Raw genomic sequence first — 23,430 nt, 5'->3', positions numbered from 1 at the left:
TTATTTTGTTCCTTTACATTAGTTATTGTTAAAATATCTTCTAGAGTGTTAACAAAGTGTAGATTTTAAGATTTAAATTAGTAGCATATTGTTATTAGTAAAGTTATTAAATGTTTTCTTAAAATAAACATTTGACAATATTAAGAAGTAAGGCTAAAAATTACGAAAAAGAAAAACGAAAATAGAAAAAGGTGTTAGATTACATGAAGAAAAATATTATTTAGGCCGAGAAAAAAATTAGTATTTTTGAGTAAATATAAGAAAAAATCTTTGTAATTGAAAAGAAAAAGAGAAAAGTTCTCACAAGAAAAGAATGAGTAGCATTAGGCCTAATTCAATCAATCCAATATAATTTAAATTTAATATTTCAAAATTTATATTCAATTGTTTAACTTATTGAAATAATTGAATACGGATTCTGAATTAATTTAAAGGGATTATTCCAATTATAACAAATACTTTTTTCAAAAAAATATTTTTATTAAACCTTTAAAAAAATCATACATATGACTATAATAATTATTTTTATGATAATCTACAATTCTATATAATTTATTATTAAATTTTAACAAAAAATTATCATACCAAAATAAAGTTAATTTATTTATACAATATTGTCATTCCTTAATTCAATTTAAGCTAAATATACTCAAAAAATTTGCTTCGAATTTATTCCGAATATGCATTTATTTCCTGCGAGATTTAATGATTTTAATTTTGAAGTGCAGAAAATTATTATGCTAGTATAGTACTGTAGTTGGAAAGAGAATCTATTGGAAATTGGACCAACGACTGGTCAACCAAACACTAATAATTTCATAAAAACTACAAATTTTATTGTATTTCATTTTGAATGGTTTAAAACTAATTAAAATGTATCTTAACATAATATTTTTATTTCATATGATATTATATTTATGATACTATATTTATCTTAGAACCTAGTATATGATAATAAAGGTAATACAAAATGTTTAGGAAAGATAAATTTAAAAAGTGCTAAAATTTATTGCTAGTATATAAATTTTAATTTTAATTACTAAGTAATTTATTTCATAAAAACATCTTTCAGTTATATTTGTATTATTCTTTTCAAAAAAATGTTAAGAGTATTTTACGTACTTTCTTTAATGAAGTAGTTTTTGAATAAGCTTTATTTTCTTTTATAACATGTTATCTATTTCGTTTTAAGACTTCCATATGATATTTTGTGTATTTGTGATTAATATAAGATTGTATAAATATATTTTATTTGAAATAAACATCTTAACAATAATTTAGACTTTCTTAATTTTCTCTAATTATTAAATTATCTCATAAATTAAGATGAAAGAGACCTAATTAATTTTAATTAGTTAATTAAGCTGATTTAGATAAATGAACTGTCACAAATGTATAATGTAACATCCAAATGTATTATTATGTAATATCCTAATTTAGAGTACGTTGTTTCTAGGTGAATATCACAAATTTCGGTGTGAATGTGTCACACCACATAAAACATCTATATACATATAAAACTACTAATAATACCACATGTTATAAAACCATAATATTTAAACAAAAATATCAATTCTCACTTTATTCATATAACATACATTCTCAATTTTATAACTCTTACTATAATATATTATATATTATAGACTCAATTTAAAAAATATTTATGCATTGAACCGAATATTCATGAAGTTATACACTTGTCATGTGATCATGAAATAAAATGTTAAGATCGATCCAAATTTACTAGGTCTCAAACTCTCATAACGAGGTTAACTCACTTATAGCATTGTCATAAGTGGTGTCTCTCACCCTAAATTCTGCTATAGGAATCTCTTTTAACTCTCATTACATAAACTCTATTCTCTATATAAGTCGGTGTGTTTAGTAAAATTATCTTGACTTCACGATATGGACCATTACTCAATGCATAACACTAGACTAACCAATATGACATTCCTCCTTAGGAAGTACCATATCCATATAATGCACCCAACATCTCAATACCAATTATTTCATTGTTTCAATATACTTTCAACCACTTAAAACCATAACCATTCCATAACATTGATAATTCTCATTAAAATTTCCATATTTCAAACATACCTCTTTTTAAACAATCACAAACCCACTCAGCAAATTCACTTGCTCGTTTAGCGAGTTACCATTGGGGATATACTTGCTCAACGAATAGGTGACTTGTCCAATGAGTCAAGGCCTAAAACCAAAAACATATAAATTTTTCCAGCGAAATTAGACTCGCTCAATGACCAAACCTCTCTTGCCTCTCTACCATTTCCGAAATTTACTCTCGCTCCATGATTCATTCACTCGTCCAGTGACTTAGGTTCTAGGAGATTGTTTAAATTAAACTCACCATGTAAGATCTGACTGACCTAGTGATTGAAAGGTTTTGAAGCTCTCTGTGATCCTATTTTTAATGCTAGTTTAATGGAGGTTTGGCTTGCCAACAAATCTACAAAAAAACCAGAAAAGAAATATGAATATCATATTATACCATTGGCTTTAATGAGCATTTTTATCCATTATCTCAATCAAAATCATTACTAACTTAGTTTAAAATGGCCAGTTAAAAGCCAATCATACAAACTCATATATCCACCCTCAATGTTTCACAATTCATATCCAAATTTTAACTCAACAATGTTTAGTACATATTAAACTAAATCAAGAAATTTAAAATCAAACAATCCAACCATTCCATCCAAGATCAACATATACACAAATGAACAAGATAACAAACTCTAAAATTACTAACTTCCTTTACTTGAGGTAAAAAATCTTTTAACTCAAAGTTGCTCCTTAGAGCTCCATTACGGATTACACAATACGAAATTCAAAAATATAAATTTTACACATTCCAAATTGTCCAATATGGAATGTAAATTTGCATAATGGATTCTACAATTCAGAATGCAAAGATACATTTTGGATTTCATAATGCAAAGATACATTATGGATTGTACAATTCAAAATGTAAATATACATTTTAAATTGTACAATTCATAAAGCAAATTTATATATTGGATTTGTAATGCAAATTTAGAAGAAAATCCAAAATGTAAATTACATTTTAGATTGTATAATTTATAATGCAAGTTTACATATCAGATTGTATAATTCATAATGTAAATTTAGAAGACAATGTATAATACAAATTACATTATGGATTGTATAATCTGTAATACAAAATTATATTTTTGATTGTACAATCTATAATACAAATTTAGAAGATAATCTGGAATAAAACTACATTTCAGATTATACAATATATAATGCAAATTTTGAAGACAATCCACGATCCAGGTTGCATTCCAAATTACATAATCATTAATATAGTTTTATATTATAAATTATACAATTAATAATATAATTTTGTATTAGGATGGACGCAATGGAGGTGAAGAAGTTGGTGCTTCTCACACACGATGAAACCTATAGACGTGCACAATGACCTAGAAAAACTTGAAATGAAATTAGGATTTTACATATTTTTTAATAAAGGGTAATAAGTCATTTCACCTATGAAATGCAGGAAGAAAACATTGGGTGGGTGCAAGAAGAAAACATTGGGCTTGGGGTTTGCAGGTAGAAATCTCCATTATCCCTACTTCTTGTTAATTAATACTTTTTTTATTCATGAAAATTTAAAACACAATAAACTACTCTGTTTTTTTAACATATATCTAAATTAGACAAATCTCGTGTCGTTTTAAAAATATGTTATCCACTTAAAATTTTAATATACTATCATACTTTATTCCATTTAACAATCCTAACTAATGTTTTTTGGTTTAAACAATTATTCGTATTTAACCAACAATTACGAGGTAAGTGTTTATAATCATTAATTGTATATAATTAAATATTTTTTATTACAACACAATTTTGATACAATACGATAAATAATAAATTTAATTTTTTATATAATATAAATAAAACTACATAAATAAAAATAATGTATATTTATTTACGAAAAAGTTATAACATAACTTAACGGCGTGTTTGGATAAGATAATTTGACAGAGTAAATCATCTTTTTCTCACGAACGATCCCTTTCGCCAACGTCATTTTCTCTCTCCAGGTTCGTTTATTTTCTCGTTTAATTTAGGGTTTTCATGTTCATGTTGGATTTCGATCTTTGGTTTTGGTTTTTGTTTATTCAGTTTCTCATATTGATTTATAGGTTTCCCAGTTTGGTTTTTGTTGTTCCGTTTGAAGAGTAAACACTCTGTTTCATTTATGTGGAATTATTATTACATCAACATTTGATTAGTACAGATTTTTGGTGTGAGATTGATTCATACCTCGTGCTATAACTCATTGGAAAAGTTAGCAGAAGTGAACTATAGAAACTGGACTCTGACACTGTGTTCATAAGATTAGTGTACTAGATGGCAGATTGTGAAGGCCAGTAAAAAATCCATCATATACATATGGTAGTTGGTATTGCGGCATATGGAGGAAGCATGATAGATTATAGATATGTGGTTGTATGACCTAGATTTCCTTCTCTCACTCAGAAAAATGGTTTTCTATTTTCTAATCATATATGCTGCCTGTATAAAATTTGTATAATAATTGTGTGTAATGTACGATCGTGATACCCTTTTCATTATCTTCAACCATTATCTTTTCCTTGGAAGGTTGAAGTTACACTGCTTAATGTTCTCCAACCGGAAAGCTTCAAACAAAAGCTTTTTCATTGGATTATGGTTATTACTGATCTATGTGACCACTTTTTAGCAAACATGTCATGTCACTTTGTCTAGGCCCCATGACTCTATGTTATGGGTGTCAAAATCTCACCATATTTTACGAGATTGCTAAAACTAAAACGTTGAAATGCAAATTTGTAAAATCAAATATTTTTTTTGTTTGCTAATATTCTAAACGAAAGGCTTGATATATAAACCAAATCATATTCTATTTTAGCATTCCAACACTGAATCAGGTAAACTTCCTTTCAGTTGTTATGAAAGAATAACCAATGCTAACTACTTAATTACAAAACCTGGTGGTCATCAGAACAACCAGAGTAACAAGTAAAATTGAACATTCAGAGCACACTGTATAATTCAGAGCACACTAACTATTTAATTACAGAACTTGGTGGTCATCAGAACAACTAGAGTAACAAGTAAAATTGAACATTCAGAGCATACTGTATAATTCAGACCTGAAACAAATCCTTTCAAAATTAGTTGTTTTCTTCTTATGAGTTTGTGTGTATTGAATAACTGTAGCAGTTTGCATGGAGTTTCTGCAGATTTGAATATATCCAATATCATAACAATAATGTAACACGTGAAGGCTGAAGACAGTTCATTTTTACTTCGAACAGATAATAAGAACCTGGAATTACTGATGTGATAGATAAATGTTATTGGCCAGGAGCTTGATTTAGGGGCTGTTTGGAGTGTCAGTTTGTTTGTTAATTGTTAATATCATTTGTTTTTTTTTTTGGCTGAGATAGCGAGGAATTTAGGCAGATTGCCTATAAATAACAGGAGAGGTGGAAAGAGAAAAGTGTCTTGTTATGAGAGGGATGGGGGCCACTAGGGATTGGGAATTAGGCAGTTTTATTTCAATAATCTGAGCCAGTTTCTGTAAGGGCCATTTCGTACTTTTTGAAACATAAGATGCCTAATTTAATGTTTTAGACTTCGTGCCTAATTTGTTTCTTATTATTGTTCTATTGTCTTGTTGCATGATAAATGGATTATATTTGTGAAGTTGTTTGTCTAAGTAATTTTTATGGGAATAGGGGTGTGTATGCTTGTAAGATGTTTGATGAATGGTTTGGTCTTTTGTTTTAGAAAAAGAGGGAGGTAATGGTTATTGATGTTTCTGTTATTGTGTCTGTTAATATAATTATCTTGTTTATGTACTTGTTTTACCTGGGGCTGACTGTATTTATAATTAATTGAAGTTGAGGATAAGGATGATAGCATGTGAAGAGAATTTCAAATTATTTTATTGAAGGTTGGTTTGTAGGTCAGAGTTAAAGTGTTCGAGGTTTGAGGCTCTCATGCATCAATTTTATGGAGTTGTCTCATTGCGATAGTTTTCAATCATTCTTGTTATATTTGAGTCGTAGACTGCGATTTATTTGTCTTAACATCAAGCCAACTAACTGGTTTTCTACAACATCAATGTGAGGTTGCTTCAAATTTTTACCCATAAATCATTTGAACTTGCATGTTGTGTTATGGTTTTGGTAATACACTTGATTACGATCATAACCCGTTTGGATGTCAGATTTGGATCTTTTCTATTTTAGAAGTGTTAGATATGAGCCTTCAATTTAACTGTGAACCTCGTCTTATTTTAGTTCTTGACCCATATTTTTGTCGAAACCAGTGCTATTTATGCATAGTTCTTGTTTCTGTCACCACTTATATATTAAGTTGAGCTACATTAACTGAGATTGTGTTATGTTGATTGTTCTATAAATCTAAAACAAGTAGAGCTTTCATTTTTAAAATTTTGTGCTTTTTTCCAATTCAGTGTAACTTTTTTAAGTAAAGTTTGAGTCTACATATTGTAACCGTTGGACAACATTTACTGTATAATGTGTTGCTTGCGTTAGAGACTCGAACTCAAGTGCCATTTTAAACATACAGGAGTGTTAAACCATCAAAACTTTACATTATAATTCCATTATATTTTATTGTGTAATGCTAAAGTTTCCCGTATTAAGTGATTTTATAATATAGATTCTTATTACATAATCTAAAAATATTATAATTCTAGAAAAACCATTCTTAAGTACCTAATTCGTAAATTACGGCTTTTGGATAGACTATTCTAAATTTTCTAAAATATCTTCAATGTATTTAAAAAAGAATGAGATTTTTTATTTAAACGACGGACAAATTATATTTTAATAATTCCTCTACATTTAGGGGTGCAAAAAGGAGGTATGAAAGTGGTACGTAAGTAAGTTAAAAGATGATTGGCCCAAAGTAGAAGCCCATTAATAAAGCTTTGGTTCTTGGCCGGAGTCTGTGGCAGGGGCAAAGGCAATCACTGTATTTTGTTTGTTTCCGTTCATTCGCCAACGTTACGCTACGCAGAAGAGAAAGAAAGAGAGAAACCCTAGCGAAGCCATTGAAGATTACTTCGCACTGTGGTAGCGCTGAGCCTCACAACTTCAACGCATCATTCCTCACCTTAGCGAACGTTTTCCAGGTCAGTTTTTATTTCATTCATGCTTCTCTTAAAGTACATCAACTATACTTTGTGCTCTTCAATAAGTTCTTTAGTTTCAAAATTGTGAATCCTTCTTTGATGTGAAATTTTCATAAACAGCCGGTGGCGCCGCTGCCTAGGACTCTTGTCCTGCGGCCTTCATGAATATTTTTAAATTACAATTGAAAGATGTTATGTATTGATGTGAATTGCTATTTTTTAATAAAGTAGATTGTTAAGTGGAAATCAAGTATCTTAGTGTAATCAACTTGTGATCTGAAATTGCATTTACACTTCAATGATTTGAATGGTAAACTAAACTAGAATTATGCAGCACATTGACAAACCCACCTTGAACATTGTAAGACAAAATTTATGGTTCGTACATTTTTACAAGCACCTTGTAACCATGTAAAGGATTTACAAAGATTCACAAAAATTACTCCTTCAATCCAATTTTACATTCAGATGCATAAAATAATATTTTCAACAAGAAGGTCTTCTTAATGGCTTGTCCCTCTCATGCGGTTCTGCGTCATTCTTTTTGCGCTTCTTGGATCTGTCTACCAATTTCTCTTCCTTTTTTTTTACTTCTTCAATCTGGCTTTCTCTACGCTTACTGGTTTCCAACTATGGCTTCTTCTTTTCGCTTGCGTGTTTTCTATCTCCCAAGACCTCCAACTATGACTTCTTTTCACTCAGGTTTTCTCTTTGCTCAAGGCCCAAGACCTGGGTAAATGGGAACTTTTGTGCGCTAGGTTACCCGTTATTCCATATCATTGTATAGTATACCACTTTGCTTTAAAAGCTGGTCCACAGGTTCTGCATATTATTACTCTGTAGTCTGAACAGCAGTTGTACTTTTGCTCATAACTTTAAAGGGAATGAATTCAATAATGATAAAATAACTAAATGTTTGCCCCCCACTAATTCTAAACCATTTTGCCCAATAAGTTTCTATTCCCTATACTTGGCAGAGCACTAAATATAAGGACAGGAAAGATGTAAAGACAGGTCCTTAGTTAAAATTTCCTTTGGCAATTTTCATTGGCATTCACTTCAAGAAGCATGTTTTCATGTTCACTATAGATTTTTTCAGTTAGATGACTAGGATATTATTCATTTTAATATTTTTAGTAGCCAAATATGTTTTTGGTTGAATTGTTTCCGATTTATTTTAGCAGGGAATAAATAAATAAAAACATTGATCTGTGTTGTCATTGAGTTTTCTGCAGTTTGCAGAAACTTGTCTTGCAAGTACTAGTTTGTCTCTAACAACTTGCTGTAAGCTGAAAAGTGATCTCTGATGGAAGGAGATACTAAGATTTTGGAGGAAGATGACACTCGGAGCAAGAACGGAAGTTCTCTAGTGAAGATAAAAGTGTTGTTTTTTGCTAGAGCACGTGATCTCACTGGCTTGAGTGAGATGCCATTGGAGTTGCCATCTGGAAGTACTACTCACGATTGTTTGAAAAAGCTTGTGGTGAAGTTTCCAGGTTTGGAAGAAATCAGAGGGTGTATGGTCTTGGCTCTGAATGAGGAGTATACAACCGAGTCAAGCATTGTTAAAGACGCAGATGAGTTGGCCATAATACCTCCAATTAGTGGTGGCTGAACAACTTAATATCAGTGCAGGGTACTTCTACTTTTTGTACTGCAGTAAATATTCTGAAAAAAAAGAAGAATTTGAGTAAATGCTAATAAGTTTATATCTCATCTTAGGGTAATTTTATTGATGTGCAATCCCAAGAGGTTAACCTTTCTAAACATTTATGTGGAGACCACTAAGTTTTCTTAGTAAACGGTTTAATCATGAAGTTATTGAAAAGTAATAATTTAACGAAAGGGCTCGACCTCTTGGAAAGCACTCTATGAAATTACCCTACTATTAGAACTGTTGTAATTTGTGAACCTAAACAAGTGTAGTGATAGATTTTAATGCTGGATTTATTGTAATCCAACATTGAGACTTTTCTTTCTTCAAGTGAAAATGAGAAAATTTCATTTTACACATGTGGCATTCTATTTTAGCTTTATGGAAAATGTTTTTCTTTTCCCTTTTTCGATTTATTATTGGAAAAGTGTCCATGCCTTGAAATGAATAAAAATACGATGTTCTTTTTATACTTAAAAGTGTTTTTAGGAATAGAGGTTCTCTCAGGAAGATGAGAGCAACATCGAAATTGCTGTACCTACAACTGAAATTTGAACTGAATTACAAGTCTTGGTAGGGCTTGTTAAGTTCTGTAGAGATTTATCCGAGTTTTTTTGTATGATTACTAAGCTTTTATGATCCATTAAAGCCTCATTCATCAATAAGATGATGTTTTGTTATTGAATATTACGATTTTTTCCCCCAACAATTACACAGCACCCAGTTTTCTGTCAAATCCTATGATGCTGTTGTAGTTTTCAATTGACTATTCAACAAAACTTTGATGTTAACATAATTTGCTACAATAACTAATATATTATTTGCCATACACTTCTTTTATTATTACTTTTCTGAATGTTTACTATCAATTTGGTTAAAGTCAAAAAGAAGTTTTCAACCAAATTTATCACTTATTCAACAAAGTTTATTGTGCTCAAATTGACTAAATGGATATATTTTAATTTTACAAACACAAAAATAAAAGATTAAGACATTACATATGAATTAATACTTTAGAAAGTAATACCATATTTTATTTAAAAAATTAAAAGTCAAAGTAAATATAATAAAAAAGACAAGGATTAAAAATACAATATTTACAAAAAAGGTGAGAAAATATATTACGCAGTATACAGATATTTTCGTATATTTCTTTCTCTAATTTGATATGTATTTTATACACTCTCACGAGAAGATACTTGTTTTGGCAGTGACCATAAAATAATAATAATCACTTTTTTAAAAAATTTATTTATGAATGATAAAAAGTAGATTTACTGTGTTGAAAAGATTTACCTTTTCTATTAAAGATATTAAATTTTATTAAAAGTGCATATTAACTAAAAGTATATTTATTTTTTAAAATTATGTTGCAGTGAAGAATCTGTGATCCAGGTACACTGCTTCCATGATATGATATGACTGTGGGCCACCATCTCCATGTGGCCCACGTTCCTCATTGTCGCTGTTTCAGCTTTTTATCAAATCAATTATTATTTATTTAATTAAATTATTCAATCTATGATTAGATATTAAATTGTCACTATATTGTTCGAAAGAATTTAAAGCATAATTTATTATCTCAACCTAATTTAACTTTTTTTCTACAAACTCGGTTCTATTAATATTAATGATTAAATATGTGTAATTAGTAATTAATGTTCTGCCTTCCACAGTGCAATTTAATGATAAGTGTTGAGTTAAATAACAATTATACTTAAAAATATTGTAACATCCATTTATTTCCTTAATAAGTGTAAATTATGCAATTTAATAAATAATAAGCTAACGAGACTTAACTAAATCATTATAAAATTCAGAAGAGAAAAATAATGAAAATTTTAGTAAAGGAATGCAATGATTTGTATGTCCATAAATATATAGTTAATTTAAAAATGTTATATTTCACTTCCTACGTTCGATCCCTTCTCTGCCTATAAAACAACAATTCCCATCAAAATCCCAAATTTTAGGGTTTCCGTGTCCAATCCAAGGACTTCGTTTATGAAGGTAATTACTCTAATTCATAGATGCTCTTCTTTTTTCACTTTCTCTCTCTCATTCAATTTTTCGATTGCTTATTTTAAAAAGCCGTTTTTTTTTCCTCATTTTTTTTGAGTTATTTTTCTTGTTGCTTTTGTATTGAAGTTCTTGAATTCTCATTTCATTTGCTGTTTCAACGGCAATTAATTTTAAGTGGGTTTTGATCTCCATGTCCAGATTTAGAAAAGAGGGTAGAAACTGATCATGGATTTGGGTAGCGAATCCGTGGAAGAGAACGAAGTGAATCATGATGGAAATGGAAACGGTGGTTCCTATGGAAACGAGAAGACTGGGTTGGGATTCGAGGGAAATTCGGGTGTCAACGGGTTGGATCAAAAGGGAACGGTCGATGAAGTTGAAGTGGATAGTGGGGAAGGAGTGAATTCCAAAGGTACACCGACAAAGGGGGTTGGGTTGAAGAAATGGAAGAGAATTCGGAGAAATGTTGTTAAGGATCCGAATCCAAGTGCTGATTCTAGCAAAGTCTTGAAGAGGGGGTTGTCTGGCAATGCCAATTTGAGTGGAAAACAGCCTTTTGTGCGTGATGTTAAGGAGAAAAGCGATGGATCTTCGAATATGTTTGGGAATGTAGTGTTTTCTGACGGCAATGTGATTCATGGTTCGAGTTCGGATTCTAGATACGCACTTGGATCTGGTTTTGCTGTTGGAACTGATTCCGAGAATAGCGAGGATCGGAGTAGCAAGTCTTCTACGGCGGCTAGTGAGCCCAAGTTGAGGCCAGAGAAAAACCGTAGTAAGAATGCGAATTCAAAGCATTTAGCAAACTCGGCTCAACGAGTTCAACAGGGGAAGGGACGGACTGAAAGCACTAAGAAACCAGGAGGAGGTGGAAGAGTGCAAATTGAGAAAGAAAATTCTTTCTCTAGTTTGGAATCTGATTCTAGAAGCTCCAACTTTAAGCAGGGTGCTTTTTCAGTTACCAGTAATGGAAAACACAGTGGTAGGACAAATATTTATGATGGAGTTAATAGCGGTGAAGCACACGTTAGTGAACATTTCACTGAGGGAGTTGAAGCTGGTTATGGCAACGAAAATATTGTTGAGGATGAAGATCTTCTACCGGAGAATTTGGCTACAAATTTGTCTTGGGATGTTACAGAAGAAAAAAGTGTGAACAACCAACCATCGTCCGTTGAAGATCCCTTAATTGAATCAGTTAACAGTCTTCAGGCTGTCCAGGAAGCACTTCAACAAGGTTTGTCCTTTCGATTTTTCTGGAAAGCTTGATCTTTTCTGTGAATATTTCTCTTGCACCATTTTGCAACTGATATTGTTATGCTTCTTTGTTTTATAATCCTTTAGAAAATTTATGCTGCAAATATTACCTTAATAGCAGTTTCATGACTATTGGATTCTGCTGCATGATTTAATTCAGCTGTCAATTAAGCTATAACAGTAGATATTAATGGAATGACTTACGTAATACGTTTCGGTCTGATTGAACCTCAACATTTTAAACATTATGATTTTATATTTTTCTAAACTCAACAAGAGGATACCATTGATTTGGTTCATTTTAACGAATTTGATCCCTTGAGCACCTTGCATGTGGAATAGTGAAGGGTGTTATTGCATGAAGGAGTCTATTCTTGTTTGAAAACAAATCTATCATTTTAGTTTGAGTAGCAGTTGGCAGTTTTTGGTATAATTTTGGACATTCCATAAATATTTCACTAATAAATTATACGTGGTATGTGGTTGAGGCTTATCCAATGGATCTGAATGTGTTGTGAACTAAATCATTGAATGATCAATATTCTGTTTCCTTACAGTTTGTATTCTTTTAAACTTGATTAATTTATTATATACTTTAAATATGTGATGGTCTTCAGGTCTACTCTAGTCTCCTTTGTAAACCTTCTTCATAAATCAAATAGTCCTCTAATATTAAATTTAAAACCCGTTGTCCTCTTGCTTTTGTTCACAGTTCGCTTATATTTCTTTTATTAAAGCTTTGTTTTTTAGTAAGACCACCATGCATAATGTATTACTTTTATGTTTCTTTTCAAAACTAGCTTGTTTGTCGTGGCACTGTGATATTGGCTGTTGATTATTTATTCATGATCTAGCACCTGTAAAAGTGACCAACTCCTTCATGGAGGGTAGGTCATATTCTTAGATGTTAATTAGAAAATCTATGCTTAATGGTTAATATTTAGTGTGCATGCACAACAAATCATGCAATCACAGGAAGATCGACCAGTAATGTTTTCATTAACGACTAAGATTACATTACCTCTACTTGTTTGAGTCAAATCCATGTATTCAGAGTGTATATGAATTCTAGATCAGCTCATTTTTCTTGGTACTATTAAATGGTCAAATACATCATTTATGACATCACCAACGGGATATACACTGAAAGATAGGTTATTGACTTTTAAGCTACTTTCTACAATTCTACCTTCCTACCCTATCTGAACTATTATCTGTTGGAAAAGCATGTGCTGTTTTCTATTTCTCATTTATATTTAAATTTGTTTTACTTAAATAATTAATGACTATATATATTATAACATTTCCTTCAATCTATTTAGGTTTTGCTTGTGTTGATGCCGAAAGTAGATTAATTGCATAATACTGAGAAACAACAAATTTTTTCTTTAGTAATTTATTATGGTATGTTAAAGTTCCTTCTTTTCTGTTAAGTGGTTTAAAAGTAGGAAGAACTAATATAGATGTGCCATTGCTGACGATCAATCCACATATACTCTTGCAGAACTCCAGAAATTCAGGGAGATTGGGATTGAATCCCTTTCACCGGATGTTGACGACTCTGCCAAGTGTAGCAGTGCATCTGCTGGTACTACTGTTGATCTTGGACTTAATAAATCAAGCCATTCTGATCATTCTGGTGCTGAAGAAATTAAACAAACTACTTCGAGTTCCTCAGATCCTCAGGTATTGAGCCTGACACAAAATATAAATATTTTGGAAGGCAAGTTGGAGGAATTACAGGGTGTGCTTGCTCTGAAAGACTCCAGGATTGCTGAACTTGAAACATCCTTGAGTAGTGTAAAGATTTCTGGTGAAGAGATCGAGGGCCTTTTCCGGCTGAAGATTGAAGCTGAGATTGAATACCTAGCCATCTCAAAGGCAACGCAGAAACTGAAGGATGGAGCAAGTATCCAACAGACATTATTGGAAGAACAAGAGAAACTGTCTGAAACTCAAGCGCAGGTTCTTGACAAACTTGTAGATGCAGAGGGTAAGGCTTCAGTTCTGAAAAACAAAGCAGAAGAGTTGGAAAAATATTGTGGTGATAGTGTAGTTGTTCAGGAGTCTTTTGTGCTGCAGAAAAGAGTATGTAAGCTTACATTTTATCTTTTCTTACAGATCATATTTTTAGTTTTCTTCTTTTGGCTTTTTCTGTTACAGTTATCACCCAATTCTGGGATGGTTGTACCCACTTAGGTCTGCAAAATTAGGTTCATTTTGTGCAATCTCAAAAGTTCTTTTTTTGGCTGATCTTTGAATGTAAAATTCCGTTGTTATAATATAAAACTGACCCTTCTTTCTCTGGGTAGGGGGAGAGGCTTGTATTTTCCTCTCTTTGTTCTATTATGATTTTGTGCACAGCCCCTTGTAATTTGTGCTTTACTAAACAATTGTTATTGTAAGTTTCTTCTTCTTCTTCTTCCTGTAGTTAGTTTTAATACATGGTTAATTGATTGGAAATAATCTTGTCTTGATATCATTTTTATGGTAATTATTACATAAATTAACTACCTTATCATTGATAATAATATTGATTAGATAAATATCTAAAAAAAATGTTTACAAACCAAGAGTGGGGAGGGGGGAGGGGTTGGGTGAATTGGTTTTTCAAAAATTAAAAATATTTTTGTACAATTTCCAAGTTACATTGAGATGCTTTTTATTTGAACTTTTTCAAACTATCAAAGAAAAGCAAGGTTGAAGAGAGAACAAAACACACCAATGAAAAGCAAGATTGAAGAGAGAACAAAACACACCCATTTATACCGGTTTAATTCAATTAGAATTTACATCCAATTTTCTTTTAAGCAATATGAGCTTACAAAATTTATACTATATCAAAAGAGTTTACAGAATTATAAGGATACTTTAATAATCCTAAATCTTAAGACATAAAGAACTTGATACACTTGTCAAGAAATACACTTTAAATGCAATGCTTCATATAATTGCATCAAGATTATTACCAAAACAGTGAAAACAATATAAAAATCTGAAGAATTCAAAAGGTAAATGAAAATCTGGAGTATAGATATTACAAACAGTCATATTAACAAGCAAGAAGCTCTAAAATCAAATTCATTTTGATTGATTCTCGATGAACTTCAAAAATCTCAAAAACCTAAAGGAAGCTGGTTTTTAAAGATAAATATGTTTATTGATGATATTAATCGATTATGAAAATAACCTAATCAATTAATGTCCTTTGGCATTGAAAACTTGTAAATGTGTTCTGTTTTAATTGATTAAATTAGTAAGCTAATCGATTAATATAAATCAATGGTAGGTATATATTTTGAAATGAATTATTTTCGCGTTAAAATTGACGTTGATTATGTTGTGCTTAATTTGATTTTAAGAATATTTTTGCTTGGTTTATAGCATTTTCTAGACTCAATTTATTTATGTAGATTTAATCAATGTTTGGCCATTGTAAAAAACTAAAACTTGGAGTTCCACAATCTCCCATTTTAACAATTTCTCCTTTTTTATGATGACCAACTTGTATTCAAGAAAATATACCTTTCTCCTACTTTAGACATTGGTAAAAATGGAAAAAGAAAAGAAGTAATCATGACAAATATATGTTAGTAGAAAACAACCATAAACCATAAAATTATTATTATTATTTAGTTATTCATTAATTTCATATCCACCTCATATAAATAATTGTATTTTTTTTTAAGTTGTTAAATTCTTTTAGCTTTTATTCGATCAAATAATCTTAAATAATTACTTGAAAACTCTCGGTGCTATCCATTATAAAAGCCCCTAATTGTCTTAGACGAGAAAGAAAGATAATTGGAATTAGAAAATTTTCAAAGATTGATTTTGATTTCTTTTGTAAAGGTCGATTTCTATCATTCATATTCCTATAATATGTATTTACGTGTACATGTAGATTTAAATAATATATTTAAGCTTAACTTTATGTCTTAATTTCTTCATACTCTCAAAATTCATGTTTTATAAAATGTTTAGCTATTGAGAAATTAATTTTTGAAGAGTTTCTTATTATCAAAATAAATTCTGATAGTTTGAGAATATTTACGTATATAGAAAGGTGTATATCCAATGTTAGACATTGTAGATGCATATGAGGGTTAAATTTGTCTTCTAGATTATACATAAGGATGTCAACGGAACGAGTATGGTACGCGTAGTAGCTCTCTCATACCCTACCTTCTGGATAAATATATCTGTCTATTTTTTTCATATTCGCGGATATTTACGGCTACCTACGGGTATTTACAAAATTATTTAAAATAAATATTTAATCATAAATTCAAATAAAATAAAATAAAATACATCACTGTCATAAATTTTAAATAAAGTTCAAACAAACTTAAGTCCATACAAATCTAAATAATCATAAAAATAAATTTAAAATAACGTTCAACACATTCGAAATTATTTAAATAGTACACTTTGATCAGCAAGTCCACTTTCTTCGATTGATTCCTGATAAAAAATAATTAGGTCAGAATGTTTTTTACTAATATATATATATATATATATATATATATATATATATAAATATTTGTGTGAATTAAAGTTGAACAGATACGGATATTCACAGGTATGGATACAATAATATCCGTACTCGTCCCACTAATACAAGGTATCAAAAATATTCATACCCACAAATAATGGGTATCCATTCTTAATATCCGTTTCATACTATTCGTAATACCGCATGTACATATATTGTTAACATGCCTAAGGATTAACCTTTCATATATAATTAATTATTTCCAATCAACGTGCTACCGGTGGAAGGAAATTAAAAAAATCAACAAAGCAAGAATCAATAATAAATAGAAACTACTGCACGTGGTTTTTCAGCACAATACTTTATATGTAGCTGCCGATTTAAGATATGCCAAGTACTAAGAAAAATTAAACATTACCTTCTCTCTCTGCGTTGGAAATATCACTTCCCTCAGTTTGTTTATTTATTTGCGTTGATTTGGACCAATGGAAACAAAAAAATATTAGCTTCACCATTTTCTCTGGTACAATATTAATGTACATATGTATACATGAAACACAACACAATCAACCAAAGGTAGAGAAGAAAACATGCAGATGAGTTATCTTGCAGTGTTTCTGATACTTCTTCTGCCAATCTCATGTGCAGCTTCTACCTTGGTTGACAAGAAATTCAATGAATGCTTGATGACAAAACTTGATGGGAATTCTGAATCCATCGCAAAAATCATCTTCACCACATCCTCCTCACTGTATACACCAGTGTTGGAATCATTGGAACAGAATCCTAGATGGTTGAATTCTTCAAGGAAGCCTCTTCTCATTCTGACACCTTTCCATGAATCAGAAATCCAAGCAGCCATTCAATGCAGCAAACAACTAGGGTTGCAGATCAGAGTGAGAAGTGGTGGCCATGATTATGAAGGGCTATCGTACCTTAGTAAGGACCCATTTGTGATGGTTGACCTCATCAACATGCGTTCCATTCAAGTTAACATTGCTGATGAAACAGCTTGGGTTCAGGCTGGTGCATCATTGGGTGAACTTTACTACAAAATCTCAAAGGCTAGTAAAGTTCATGGTTTTCCTGCAGGAACCTGTCCAAGTGTAGGGATAGGTGGACATATCAGTGGAGGGGGACAGGGTGTTATGTTGAGAAAACATGGCCTAGCAGCAGACCATGTTGTTGATGCTTACATCATTGATGCAAATGGGGAGATTCATGATAGAAAATCAATGGGAGAAGATGTTTTCTGGGCCATAAGAGGAGGTAGTGCTACTAGTTTTGGAGTCATCCTTGCATGGAAAATCAGGTTGGTCAGAGTTCCACCTATTGTCACAGTGTTCAATGTTGAAAGAACATTGGGGGAAGGAGCCAACAATCTGATTCACAGGTGGCAATACATAGGACATGAACTGCATGAGGATCTTTTCATCAGAGTAGTTGCTCAGAATAGTGGTGACAAATCAAAAACATTTAAAGCAGTGTTCAACTCTCTCTTCCTTGGAGGAATAGAGAGGTTGATTCCACTGATGAATGAGAGTTTCCCAGAATTGGGATTGCAGGGCAAAGACTGCACTGAGATGAGTTGGATTCAATCAGTTTTGTTCTTTGGTGGATTCAACAAAGATGACCCTTTAGAACTCTTGCTCAACAGAACTACCTCATTCAAAAGCTCTTTCAAGGCCAAGTCTGATTTTGTGAAGGAGCCAATACCAAAAACTGGCCTAGAAGGTGCTTGGAAAATTGTTTCTGAGGAAGATACATTAGCCATGCTGTTAATGGAACCATATGGTGGTAGAATGAATGAAATTTCAGAATCTGAAACCCCATTTCCCCACAGAAAGGGAAACTTGTATAACATACAGTACTTGGTGAAGTGGGAAGTGAATAGCAAGGAAGCATACAAGAAGCATGAAGAATGGGCTAAAATGATATACAAATACATGACTCCTTATGTGTCAAAATCTCCTAGAGCTTCCTATTTCAACTATAAGGATCTTGATTTAGGCCAAAACAAGCATCACAACACAAGCTACTCAGAGGCTAGTGTTTGGGGCAAGAAGTACTTCAAGGGTAACTTCAGAAGATTGGCACAGATTAAGACAGAGTTTGATCCTGAAAATTTTTTCTGGAATGAACAGAGTATTCCTCCCCTAACTTCCTAGCTTTGTTAACATAAAGTGCTTTTCTTTTTGTGATTACTGAAAGCCTAACAGCATCAGATTGGATGGTGAAGTGTTGAATGTTGTAATTTTGCACTCAACATTTAATGAAATTTGGTTAGATTTAATTATTTCTTTCGTCTTTATTTATGTTGAAAAATTGTTGCAAAGATCTTCACTTTTATTAATATTTTGGATGAAATCTTGTTCCAAAGTGAGAAACTACTTTTGAACAACACACACTCATATTAATCTTGCAAGAATTAATTTATATATTAGATACTCTATTAATAAATATTAATAAAATATTTTAAAATATCAAACCCGTGTCACGAATTAAAATATCGATATATTATAAATATCAATATTTTATAAGAATTGGAGTCATATATTATTGTTATCGGAGTCAACTTAAAGGTAAAACAAGTAAAACATTCGTTTTAGGCCTCCAACAATAAGATCTTAAAAAAAAAATTATTATTAATATTTTTGTATTAAATTAATTATTAAATTATGTTTAAGAGAAAAGGTCTCAAATTTTTTTAGTACTAATATATCTCTATTCAGTTAATTATAAAATTATGTTAAAAAAAAAGGTTCCAAAAAAATATTTTATTACTAATATAGATATATTAAATTAATTATAAGTTTATGTTAATTATTTCTTCCGATTATCAAACACATAAACTAAGATCGATTTCAACCTATCTTAATCAGTCAATAATAATCAGTCAATAATAGGTTAACTTGTTTTAGAAAAAAAAAGTTGAAATATAACTTGCATATTGACATACTAAATAAACAAAATGAATAAAAAAAATTCAAATACAAATATAATTTCATAGCTATAAAAACATAATTCCACTAATGTTTTGTTTTTGACAAAAAAAGAAGAAGAAAAAAGCTTAAAGACAGTTATATTTATAGTCAATATTGTTCTCCTATCACGTTCAAGTTTTACTTAGATTATACATTATGCATTTAATACACAAAATAAATAAAAATATTTTAAGCTATATATTTATACATACAACACATGTTTAAACAATTTATACTAGTTTATTTCTCATGCAATACATGGGATTTTTTTTTGTTTGGAGTTGAATTTGTTTTTTCTGTTGGATGTTACTTTTTTTTCAAAATATAAAAATATAATGTAATACAAATTTGTAAATAAATATTAACAATACGGTTTGTTTGAAAATGATTTTTAATTCTTTTATAGCTTGAAAATGCTCACAAGAGACAAAAAAAAATCTAATAATTGATTGACACATGAATATTCACGTATAAATTCTTCCGAAAATTACAAGCATGAAAATTCAAAGAGAAAAAAAAAATAATGCATTAAAAAATAGCATCTAAGTAACAAATCCAGAATTAGGATCACTAATTAATTGTTTGGTCGCTAATACACAAAATTATATCTCAACGCAATCAAGACTAGAGATGACAAAAATATATGTGTCCGCGATATCCGTAGATAAAATCCACCGGGGATAGTTAGTATTCGCGGGTATTTATTATCCACAGATAGCGGGTAACCGGTATTTTAATATCTGTTTATAAATGGATCGGGTGCCGGTATCATACTACCCGTTCTCGCGAATATCCTTTACTAACAAAAAATTAAAATTTAATTTATATTTTATTAAGTTAAATTTAATTAAAATTAAAAATATTTTATTATGTTAAATTTAATTAAAATTAAAATTTATATTATATTATATTATATATTTTTATAGTTTTATTTAAAAAATTTATGAAATATATATTATTTTTAAATATTTACGAGTATGTGAGTATTCGCGGGTATCCAACGAGTAAACAAATGGGTAATGGTGAATTTTATTTTTTTACGAATCGAGTTGCAGTAGACACTATTCACACTTGATTTGACTCGTTGTCATTCATAATCAAGATCTTATGGTCCAAATTTCTTGTTGCTTTGCTTAATATTATATATATATATATATATATATATATATATATATATATATATATATATATATATATATATATATATATATATATATATATATATATATAATTGGATAATTTAGACCTTACTTTCGTTTATCTATTTTGGCAACTGCTTGTTTGACCAGGTATGTGCATTGGACTATGTTATAATAAAATAATAGCATATCATTGATGCTTATTTGCATGGAATAAGGCGTATTTAATGGACATAAAATATACTTATTTAATAATATCTTATTATTTATTATTTATGATAAATTAGTAGTCCTACTTGCTAATTGGTGAGTAAAAAAAATATTTAATAAAACTTAGCTTATAGAACATATGAAGAGTAATAATATTCTAGTAGAGAGGGTTTAATTTCAGTATAATTCAAGTAAAAAATGTTTGTGGTCAATGGATGAATATTTTCAAGAATCATTTCTACATTGTTGGCACGTCTTCTTTTCATACAAAAATTCAGAAACACAGCTCTTTTACTTTCTTTTAAAAATTTAACTTCTTTTTTATATACAAATTTATCGCCACTGTGTTAACAACTAAGTGAAGATCGCAAAATAATTGTTAAGCATAAGAATGAATTTAGTTTTGTAATTTATTGTCATTTTAATTAAATAAATAATTATTTTGGTCTATTGAGTGTATGCATTCTCTGCATTAATTTGAATTTTGTAACTTTACTCTCATTAATGGCTTGTGGAATAGCAGCCCATGTGTACTTAGATCGAAGATATTTTGTATGTGATAGTTTAGGTTTAGTAGTCAAGTCAATATAATATCCTGAATATTTGTTTAAATTTGTATTTTGATTTTGAAAATTTACGTAGATTTAAATGAGACATAGACTTTTCAAATTTTAAGAGTTATTTTACAATATAAGATATTATGAGTGTTGAAAATTTGTAAGTATTATAAAAATACGAGAAATACAAGATATTACGTACAATATGAAATATTATGAGTGTTGAAAATTTGTAGGTATTATAAAAATACGAGAGATATAAGATATATTACGTAAAATTTAGCATGAAAATAAGTTTACTAAATGATTGATCCAAAAATTTTTACTTTTCCAATATGAATTTAGACGAGATGCAGACTTAAATGAGTACGGACTTAGACCAATGTTTACTGTAATCTCTTCCTATTTAAACTAGAGCTATACCCGTGCGTACGCAGTGGTGATGTTTTTTTTCTTTTAATTTTATATTTGTAAAATTAAAAAAATGTTAGTTATATTTTGACCAAAATATTGAACTTTTTTTATTATTTATTTGATTAAAAAAATATTTTTTATTTAGTAGTGACATTTTTCCAACCTAAGAAATTCTCATCATCCAACTATAATTATTTTTTTTGTTGAGTTTAACTTTTATCTCCTATTAATGTAACCTTTTTTTTACACTTTTTTTAACTAATAAAAATCTCTTTACTATTTTAAATTTCATAAATAAATATTTTAAGAAAAAAATTAATTTAGTCAACTAATGCAACCAAAACTTATCATCAACAATGGCTCCCAACACATGCTTGAACATAAAAATTTACAAATCAGAAAGTTGTTGTCATTGCAATAGGAGACAAATATGCATAATCTCATTAATGCCATTGAAAAAACAAAAGAGACTTTAAAATTTACATGTCTAAATTGAATTTTTAAATCCATTAAAATAAATATTCAGATTCTAAACTCGTGTGTGGTGGTGTACCACAAAGCAGATTAAAAGAAGAAATTAATAATAAAAAAAGATAAAATAAAATACAGACAAATGAACTTGGATCCTTTTTTAAAAAAATAAAAATATTTTTAATAAATCTTAAGTTTTATCTTAAGTTTTAACTGGCAACTACTTTAGAAGGGGAAAAATAGTTCGCAAAGTAAAGTGGACTTAAATTTTTAGTAACAAATTTATCTGTATATTTAATAAATTTGATTTAATTTATCAGATATTACGATGATAGGATTATATACTACAAGGTAGTTAAATAAGTTAGAAGTTAACTTATTAGTATTACTAAATACAATTAACTTTTTTTTTTATTTAGTTGCATTTTAAAAATATATATAATAGCACCTAAAATTATAATATCAATGTAGATGAATAATTTAAATAAATTAGTAAAAAACTATTTGATAAGTAATTGAAATGAATTAACTTTAAAATATGAATCATTGAAAGTTGAAATTGAAATATAATAAGAGCTTTGAAATAATTAAAATTGAGCTAACTGGAAAAAAAATAGTTTATATATTTTTTGTCAACAGTCAGAAATATCCGTTAATAATTGATTTGACCTTTTTATTATTAAATATTAAACAACTCAGATCCGCAGCCATTAAAAATTATGAAGTTTGAATTAAGGGATGATTTTCACTGGTTAAAACTAAACACATACCCAAAAATTTATTGCTAAATAATTAATATTTCAGATTCGAAACTTCCATCAAATTTACGATAATTAATAACTTTAAAATTTAAAATTAATACAAAAGTTAAAAACTTGTTATTGACAAAATCATTTGCTGCAGGGAATACATATAATAGAAATAAAAAAAACGTTCTCCTTCAACAATAATGAATGACTTAAACTTAAAGTGTAAGAATTTATTAAAGTTTAAAAAATTGTGTAATATTAATTG

General features: G+C 29.6%; 3 protein-coding genes across 4 annotated transcripts; all 3 read left to right on the top strand.

Annotated features, from left to right (window-relative positions):
* The first annotated feature begins 4,011 nt into the window (after positions 1-4,011).
* LOC114184412 (molybdopterin synthase sulfur carrier subunit) lies at positions 4,012-9,224 on the top strand. Of its 2 annotated transcripts, none has more exons than XM_028071727.1 (3): positions 4,012-4,103; positions 6,928-7,213; positions 8,511-9,224. In XM_028071727.1, exon 3 carries the CDS (start codon positions 8,520-8,522, stop codon positions 8,826-8,828), a length of 309 nt encoding a protein of 102 aa, XP_027927528.1. In that variant the 5' UTR covers positions 4,012-4,103; positions 6,928-7,213; positions 8,511-8,519; the 3' UTR covers positions 8,829-9,224. The 2 variants fall into 2 exon arrangements, with proteins under 2 accessions (XP_027927528.1, XP_027927525.1); XM_028071724.1 differs by having other exon boundaries at positions 8,449-9,224.
* A 1,512-nt stretch (positions 9,225-10,736) lies between these two features.
* LOC114186121 (WPP domain-interacting protein 2) lies at positions 10,737-14,551 on the top strand. Its single transcript, XM_028074152.1, has 3 exons — positions 10,737-10,877; positions 11,088-12,126; positions 13,651-14,551. Exons 2-3 carry the CDS (start codon positions 11,115-11,117, stop codon positions 14,343-14,345), a joined length of 1,707 nt encoding a protein of 568 aa, XP_027929953.1. The 5' UTR covers positions 10,737-10,877; positions 11,088-11,114; the 3' UTR covers positions 14,346-14,551.
* Positions 14,552-17,197: 2,646 nt separating this feature from the next.
* On the top strand, positions 17,198-18,921 carry LOC114196257 (berberine bridge enzyme-like 22). Its single transcript, XM_028086848.1, has one exon. The coding sequence runs from the start codon at positions 17,232-17,234 to the stop codon at positions 18,807-18,809; it is 1,578 nt and encodes a 525-aa protein (XP_027942649.1). The 5' UTR covers positions 17,198-17,231; the 3' UTR covers positions 18,810-18,921.
* Positions 18,922-23,430: the final 4,509 nt, after the last annotated feature.

Source organism: Vigna unguiculata, chromosome 1 (assembly GCF_004118075.2).
Source record: "Vigna unguiculata cultivar IT97K-499-35 chromosome 1, ASM411807v1, whole genome shotgun sequence".
In the NCBI taxonomy this organism is placed as follows: domain Eukaryota; kingdom Viridiplantae; phylum Streptophyta; class Magnoliopsida; order Fabales; family Fabaceae; genus Vigna; species Vigna unguiculata.
Note: the sequence above shows the minus strand (reverse complement) of the source record. Positions and strands in the feature narration are given on the sequence as shown.

Coding starts and splice junctions, on each gene's coding strand:
- LOC114184412 (XM_028071727.1), top strand. CDS start 8,520: ATGGAAGGAGATACTAAGATTTTGGAGGAAGATGACACTCGGAGCAAG.
- LOC114196257 (XM_028086848.1), top strand. CDS start 17,232: ATGCAGATGAGTTATCTTGCAGTGTTTCTGATACTTCTTCTGCCAATC.
- LOC114186121 (XM_028074152.1), top strand. CDS start 11,115: ATGGATTTGGGTAGCGAATCCGTGGAAGAGAACGAAGTGAATCATGAT. Junction 12,127..13,650: donor CCAGGAAGCACTTCAACAAG/GTTTGTCCTTTC, acceptor ATACTCTTGCAG/AACTCCAGAAATTCAGGGAG.